General features: G+C 37.0%; 1 protein-coding gene across 1 annotated transcript; it reads left to right on the forward strand.

Moving 5' to 3' along the window:
• Positions 1–7,103: 7,103 nt before the first annotated feature.
• On the forward strand, positions 7,104–8,747 carry LOC142180878 (uncharacterized). The gene is made up of 2 exons (XM_075252980.1): positions 7,104–7,982; positions 8,169–8,747. The coding sequence occupies exons 1-2, from the start codon at positions 7,104–7,106 to the stop codon at positions 8,745–8,747; spliced, it is 1,458 nt and encodes a 485-aa protein (XP_075109081.1).
• Positions 8,748–9,029: the final 282 nt, after the last annotated feature.

Below are 9,029 nucleotides of genomic sequence, written 5' to 3' on the forward strand. Positions count from 1 at the left end.
AAATCCTAAGGGAAATTTCCCCCACACAAGGTGAGACAAGTCAATTACCTCAAATCACGCTAAATCAATCAGCTAGAAGGCCTTTTCCTCGATTTTCCAAATCCGAATGGCTCAAATCTAGCCAAAACAATTACATACTATAAATATAACTATATGATATTAATTCAAACAATGAAATTACGATCTTTGCAAAGAATTAAAAAATCGACCCAAAAAGTCATCCCGAGCCCGCATCTCGGAACTCGACCAAAATTACAAAAACCGAATACCCATTCGATATCGAGTCCAACCATACAATAATTACTCAAGTCCAACCCCAATTCGCCTTTCAAAACTCAAAAATTTAGCCTAAGGAGTTTCTACCATTTTCTCCCAATTTCTAACTCCAAAGGACTAATTAAATGAAAAAATTAATAATAGATTCATGTGAATTAATCAAAAATGAGTTAGAATTCCTTCACCAAAGTTCTCTTTGAAAATCCCTCAAAAATTTGCCTCTAACCGAGCTCTCTAAGTCCCAAAATGAATTACGAATCAAAACCCTCGATTTTCATATTTCTACCCAGCGACTTCCGCTTCTGTGGCTTTTGGGTCGCTTCTGCGATGTCACACCTGCGGAAAAACCATTGCAGGTGCGGAAATACTTAAGTCCACAATTTATACTTCTGCGGACCATGGATCGCACCTGCAAGCCCGTTTCTGCGGATAACCCCTCCGCTTCTGCGACCATAGCCCATGCTAGCCTCGTCCGCATCTGTGATCTCCCCTATGCACCTGCGGACTCGTAGATGCGGATAACTCCTTGCACCTGTAATCCCAGCTGGGCTAAGACAAATTCGGTTCTGTGAAGAGTTTCTCTCTTTTGCGAGCCTGCACCTGCGGCCAAACCCTCCGCAGATGCGATGACACCAGAAGCTAGGGACCTTCAGCAAAATTCAACAAGTCCAAATTATTCTGTATTCGATCCGTATCACACCCGGGGCCCTTCGGACCCCGTTCGAATATACCAACAAGTTTCAAAACACATAACAGACCTATTCGAGGCCTAAAATTACATCAAACAATGCAAATTCTACGAATCACAACCCAAATTCAAGCTATGAACTATGAACTTCCAAATTCCGAAACCGACGCCGATTCATACCAAATCAACTCCGATTGGCTCCAAGTTTTACATACAAGTCATAAATGATATTACAAACCTATTACAACTTTCATAATTGGGATCCGACCCTGATATCAACAAAGTCAACTCCCGGTCAAACTTTCCAAAATCTCCCATTTTCTAACTTTCGCCAATTCGCGGAAACGACCTATGGACCTCCAAATCGATATCCGAACATGCCCCTAAGACCAAAATCTCCATACAGAGCTATAGGAACCATCAAAACTCCATTTTGGATTCGTATTCACATAAGCCAAACCACAGTCAACTCCTACGACTTAACCTTCAAACTTAGGGACTATGTGTCCCATTTTACTCCGAATCTCACCCGAAACCAAAACCAACCACCCCGGAAAGTTACATAACAACAATATAGCATAAAGGAAGCATAATTTAGTGGATCGAGGCTAAAATACTCAAAACAACTGGCTGGGTCGTTACACCTCTGGTCAAACTTTTCAACTTAAAATAGCCCAATTTTGGCAAATTCACCCAATTCAACCTACGGACTTCCAAACTCAATTCCGGGAATATGCCCAAGTCCAAAATCACAATACGAAGCTATCAGAGTCATAAAAATACAGTTTCAGGGTCGTTTTCACAAAAATCAAAGTTTGATCAACATTTTCAAATTTCAACTTCTAATTCTAGAATTAAGGGTCCAAATCAATCCGAAAGCTTCCCGAAACAAAACTAGCCAACCCCTCAAGTCATAAAAGAATAAAATCACATATGTGAAGCAATAAAAGGGGGTAATGGCGTGCAATTCACAAAACGACCGATCGTTCCGTTACAACAATTATATTTTGCTCCCTAAGAAATAACCAATTAATAACACTCCATGAGAATTGTGTTAATTGATTAACTTAAGACTAGTGACGTTTAAGCCGAATATTTTCTTGCTTGAATTGATATATAAGAAAGTAAAAACTTCGTGAGAATATTTTTACTAAGGATCAATAATCTTGCCTACAACAATTCCTCTATGAGAGCTAAAACTAAGGCAACAAAGATTAAGGACTTGAAATAATAGTTTACTAAAAAATTACTCTCACTCTACTATTTTAGTCATCAGTTATTATATATTAATTTTGCTCTATGAGAATTACAAAATTAATATAAGAATAACTTAGAGATAAAATATATAGATGTGACAGTAGAGTAATTAAAAACCATCATACCAGCACAATATGAAATATAAATAAAAAGTTTCAAGCCAAGAATATATAAAAATATAGATAGTATTATAAAATATATCAAGCTTTATCAACTATCCCAACGAAAAGGGATTACACCATTATGGAGTAAGAAAAGCTAAAAAAAGATATTTAGAAGACTAGAAATATTTAATTGACTAAGAAAATATTTTTATTATAAGAAAAGAAGACCAAGACTAGTTCTTGTCTTGCAAAGATTGGATCTCCTTATACAAAGAGAGCTTTCTATTTATAGTAAAAGATGAGTAGCTTTTATCATATTTCACTTTTGCGAATATGAAATCCATGTATGCGAATGTGACCTTTGTGTACGTAGATTCCATATATGCAACTATGTCACTTGTGCTTCACTCTTGACTTCATTAGTTAGTCTTTCAAATGTAGGTTCCTTGTATACGAATGTGACCTTTGTAAATATAGACTCCACATATGCATCTATGACTCTTTTGCTTTCATTCTTGACTTTATGAGTTAGACTTGCAAATGTAGGTTTTATATATGCAAATGTGATCTTTGCATATATAGATTCCAAATATGCATCTATAGCTCTTTTGCTTCCATTTCTGACTTCATAGGTTAGACTTGCAAATTTAGGTTCCATGTATGCGAATGTGACCTTGCGTATATAAATTCCACATATGCAACTATGCTTTTTTTCATCTTTAATTGTCTCTTTCCATAAGCCCATATGCATGTTCCACATTTGCGAGTATGAAGATGATGTGTGCAAATGAGGCTTTGCTTCATCCTCTTATCGTTTAGCCTCTTTCTTTCTTTTTCATAATTTCTTCTTCCTACAAGATTTGTTAGAAAATATGCAAGGATAGGATATCATTATTCATATTTTATCTTAAAAATTTATTTTTTACGTATGAAATTACATGAATAATTTATATCCATCAACCCATTCAAAAGAAAGCAAAAAATTAATTTTTTTTCGACAAATAGCTAAATGGCTAATATTAATACTATTTTATGAATTGACCAATTTTTGTAATAAGCTACCCATAAATGGACATAGCTGTTTTTTTGTAAAATAAAAATGAGGCCCAAAGTCATAAAAGTCTTGAAACTACACTTATTTATACATGGGCTAAAAGTCATAATTCCTAAGACCACACCTATATATACATGGGTCGGACCAGTACTCAACCGAAATAAATTGGGACACCTATATAACTTGGGACACTTATGCACATCTCTAAAAGAATAAGAGGAATTTTCAGAAACCACTATTGTTTAGTGGATATTAACTTCCTATAGCTAACATATATACAATTACTTCTTATAGCTATTATTCAGTTGTATTCGCTACATTCGTGATACTGTATTTATGAATACAGTAGCAAAAATTGCCTAAAAACAATGGAGTCCAGCTGTGCCCGATTGTATTCAGATGTATTCGCGCCATGTATTCATGAATATAGTAGCACGAATAACCTTAAAAATAGGTCTGTCAAACTGTCTAATAACGGAAATTGGATCAATTAGTGTGATACACTCCTAATATAACTTAATAAAATCAATTCTAACATGCCTTATTATCAACCCAATTAATTTATTTTTTTAAAGAAAGCTAAGTAACATATATACTTTTTTTTAATTAATCCACTAGGCATTGTGTCTAGTGTTAATTTCATAGATATAAAGTAGAGTACAACAAGAAGGGGGCATCAACCTAACCTCCGAGAATATGGTGGATACACATTTAATCATCCTAACTTGACAATCAAATCAATCTTGGGGAACCCCAAGGTCTTAAAAGAGTATACCTACAATGAATAGTAATTTCGTCACTATTCATCGGCCATAATTCCGGCATCCGGCAAGTTAAGATTTCAAGATTGGTCCCAAAAGAACAACCTTCTTATTCCAAACAACCTCCTTTTGTTTTTATCCTAAATTCTATATCAATACGCAACAGATCTTAAAATTAGTTTTCACATTACTGTAGCATCGAGTTTCTTCAGCAAAACTGTATCGTTACTCTTCTTTGTAACGTGAAGGTTTCTGCTCTTCTTTCAATTCTATGATGTGTTGAAGAACTCTTTCAAAGCTTTACCCAAGAGTTACAGATCTAATTTTTAAAACACGGAGTTACTGTAGCTTCGACATTTCCTAGAAATTCTGCTCTTCATATGAATTCTTAACGGTCAAAATCTTCAAACTTTGGCGACCTGATCGCACAGGCCTTCTATGGCCTCATCGCCAGGTGAACAACCCACTGTTGGGGCTGGGTTACCTTCTCACGCGCCAACTCCCATCACTACGGATCATGCAACCAGCTCAAAACATTTGGACTACGCTTCTGTGCTAAAACCAAATGCTATCAACAACGCAACACCAAAAACTTCCTCCAATATTGAACCAATCCCTATCAGACGTCCAACTTTCTTGCAAGGGCAACCTTTGGTGAAGTTTTCTGAATCTGAAATAGATCGCATGAATCACATCGAAGGATTACATTGGGCAGTCATGTAAATTCTCATATGGCTGGCCAGAAATGCAAGAATTACGTAAAATTCTTCCTTTGCAATGCGGGATCAAAGGGGAATGCAATATTGGCTTTCTTCGAGATAGGCACATTTTGATAAGGCTCACACTTTGGCAGGATTATATCGAGTTCTCGTCGAAAGGTGTACATTATGTGAGGGAAAAGTTTGGACAGGAATACCAACTGAGAACCTTGATATACGATTCAAGATTTATAGCTGGCAAGGAAACATTGAAAGTAATGGCATGGATCTCTTTTCCAAATTTATTGCCTACATACTTTGTAAAGGAATGCCTATTTTCAATGGCCTGTGCTGTTGGTAAGCCTCTTCACCTAGATGTGGCAACAATTAACAAAATAAGGCCAAGTTGTGCAAAAGTCAAGGTATTAGTAGATCTTATGGCTGACTTGCCCAAGAAAATTCGTATGGATATCGAGCATGATGTCACAAAAGAGATAAGAACAGAGTGGGTGACTGGGAGATAAGAGTGTAAACTACAAGGGCATGACATGCTAGAATTACAAGGGCATGATATACTAGAATGTTGGAGGATTCACCCTGAAATCATGGCAAATGAAAATAAAGAGCAGGCTGTCACTAATGAAATAGTAACAGATCAGAATATTGATAAAGGAAAGGATAATGCTCCTCTAATGATCCTTTCAAGTGGCAAGGTTGTTGGCAATGTTGGTGCACAATGGAAGGAAGTGAGAGATAATAGGAGACTTATTAAGGGTAAACAAACTGAAGGCTATGGTACAGCTGGGAATGAAGTGATTGCAGGTGATAAGGATACTGGAAAACAATTGCAAACAGCTAATAAATATGTTGTACTGGTAGTGGAAGATGAGGAGACTAATCAGACTAACCAACTAGCCTTAGTGAATGAAACTCCAGTACAAATAAATCCCAATCAAACTGTTGCTATTACTGGGAAATTGAATGCAGATGCACGAGCATTTAATCCAATCACTACTGATGTAGCAGCCTCTGAGAATGGTAACCTTGCTAAGACTACTATGAATGGGAATGAAGCTCAGTTGACGGCTGACGAAAGAGGAACTAAAGAAAGTCCTGCACAAGGGGTGAAACATGTGCTTACTGTAGCACCAGCAGGACAAACTGAATCAACAGTTCAATGGGCTAATAGGACTTTTATCCCAACAAAATTAGGACCAAACAATGAGGACACTACCAACAATGTCAATATAAAGCAACAGGCAGCATATTTGCATCAACTGGTCACCACAAATCAATCCTACCAAGAAGTTCCTTCACAATCATTAGCTACTGGGAATAGTCAGTTAGGTCATTTGTGGGATTCTCAAAATGAAAATGAGAATGAATCAGAAGAGGAAGGAGAATATCATTCTGAGGAAGATCATATAAATACAGATGATATTCGATCATGTGGAGAAGAAATAGTTGATGTAGTGCAAGTTATAGCTGAAGATGATCAGAATTTTGCAGAGAAATCATTGCAAAAACAGGTGGAAAAGGAAGCTATTCATGTCATGGATCCAAATCAGACACCTAGCCCAGACCCCCCAGATAAATCATTTCCTAACATAATTACAACTACACTAGAAAACAACCTCAACATCAATCCCATTCTGCCAAAACCAGTTACACCTACCTCTACCCTACAAGCCAAAAAAGTTACCAATTCAACAGAAGCTCCTGCTTCTTCAATAGCTCCAGAAAACCAAAAAACCTCTAAAGGACACGCTGAATTGGTTCCTAAAACTGTGAATTCTCTACTTACCAAGCAAAACAAAAATGTTGAAGAGGAGAATAAAGAAGATACTCATGGTCAAGATATGGATGAGGAATCTACTGCACAAAACTTTAGGCACATAGCAAGACAAGGTGACTTATCTCCCAGAGTTATGGATAAAGTGAAATCAACAGGCAGAGGAAAAAAGAAGTAGCAAAAGGAAAACACAAGTGTTCCAGGTACTGGTGTTCAAACAAGGAGGGCAGGTTCTAAATTAATTGTTTAAAATAAATGCTATCATCTAGAATATTAGATCTATAAACACACAAAAAGCTTTTGAAAGACTTGTTATAATGCATAGATAGTACCATTTCAGATTTGTCGGACTAATGGAACCAAAGCAATAGTCGAGGAAACTTGAAAGATATAGGAGCAGACTTGGGCTTGCACAGGCATTTGTCAACATTCCTAATAAAATATGGTCTTTAATAGATGATAATTTTGAGGTTATGGTGTTATTTGACATGCAACAACAACTCACTTTGAGATTAACTGACACCAATACCCAACAAGAATTTATCCTTACCCTAGTATACGCCAAATGTGATTATATCGAGCGTATAGAACTATGGGATACTCTCTACGCTTTGGCAAGTGACATGACTACTCCATGGATTGTTGGTGGGGATTTCAATGTAATATGGGATGAGGAGGAGAAGTTTGGTGGTCTTCTAGTACCCATAAACGAAGTGGACGACTTTAGGCATTGTATAAATTCACGAAACCTCATCGATCTTGGATTCAAAGGAAGTATATTCACTTGGTGGAATGGTAGGGCTGAAGAGGACTGTATTTTTAAAAGACTGGATCATGTACTAGACAATATGGAACTACAACAACTTTTCCCAAGTGTGGAGGTGACTCACTTATCAAAAATAGGTTCAGATCACTGCCCACTCTTGATTAAATGTGATCCAAATCTGATAACTGCCAAAAAACAATTTCGATTCCTGAATTTTTGGACTGATCACAACACATTCCAAGAAGTTGTGAAAGAAAATTGGGTGGACGACCTAGCTGCGAACTCTCAGGTTACCTCTTTCACAATTTTCAACAACAAATTAAAGAAACGGAAAAGGGTATTATCAAGATGGAGTAAGGATACATATGGGGATATTTTTCAAAAAGTTGCAAGTCTAGAAGAGTTTGTTCTGGTACATGAAGATCAGTTCGAACTTAGTCCCACAAGTATGAATAGGGAGAGGCTCAACAAGGTGAAAGCAGAACTTACTAGATACCTGGCCTTAGAAGAGCAATTCTGGAGACAAAAGGCAGGCATGGCATGGTTTAAGGATGGAGATCGCAATACGAAGTTCTTTCATGCACAGGTGAATGGGAGAAGAAAAAGGCTGCAATTAAAAAAAATTTAAGACAATGCTGGCAATTGGATAGAAGAAATTAATCAGATGGCTGAAGAAGCATTCAGTTTCTTTAAGTCGTAATTTCATGAAGATATTGTACCAACCTCATTTAGGATCATAGATCATGTCCCTAACATGATTTCGTTGGAGCAGAACCAAGAACTACTGAAACAACCTACCAAAGAAGAAGTCAAACAGGCTGTCTTTAGCTTAAATGCAGACAGTGCTGGGGGTCCTGATGGCTTCACAGGTAAATTCTTTCAACAGAGCTGGAGCATTGTGGGAGATGATGTCCTTGCTATGACAAAAGAATTCTTCAACGACAAGGATTTGCCCAAGTACATCACTCATACCAACTTAGTGCTGCTACCAAAAAAGAAGGATGTGATTACTTTCTCAGATTTGCAACCAATAAGCCTTGGGAATTTTATTAATAAGGTGTTCTCGAGAGTCATTCATGAAAGAATTACACCCTTACTACCTTCACTAATTTCTGTTAAGCAAGCAGGATTCGTCAAGGGTAGGAGCATCGCGGAAAATATTTTATTGACTCAAGAAATAATAATTGATATAAGACTGAGGACCAAAGCAGGACCAAATGTTGTACTCAAATTGGACATGACAAAAGCCTATGACAGACTATCTTGGCTATTCATGACTAAGGTTTTGAGGAAAATGGGCTTCGAGGAAAGAATAATTGGAATCGTGTTTGGAATTGTCTCTAACAATTGATATTCTATATTAATGAATGGACAATTTTTAAATCAACAAGAGGAGTCAAGCAAGGTGATCCGCTATCACCTACTCTATTCATCCTATCTGCTGAAGCTTTATCAAGAGCCCTCAATTCATTACATTAGAACTTGTATTTCTGTGGTTTTGGGTTACCAAAATGGAGCCCCAAAATCAATCATCTTTCCTACGCAGATGACACAATCATATTCTCATCTTCTGATGCTACGTCATTAAAGTTGATTGTGGAAGTGCTGAGGGCATATGAGACTGCCTCTGGAC

This window comes from Nicotiana tabacum, chromosome 5, assembly GCF_000715075.1.
Source record: "Nicotiana tabacum cultivar K326 chromosome 5, ASM71507v2, whole genome shotgun sequence".
Classification (NCBI taxonomy): Eukaryota; Viridiplantae; Streptophyta; class Magnoliopsida; order Solanales; family Solanaceae; genus Nicotiana; species Nicotiana tabacum.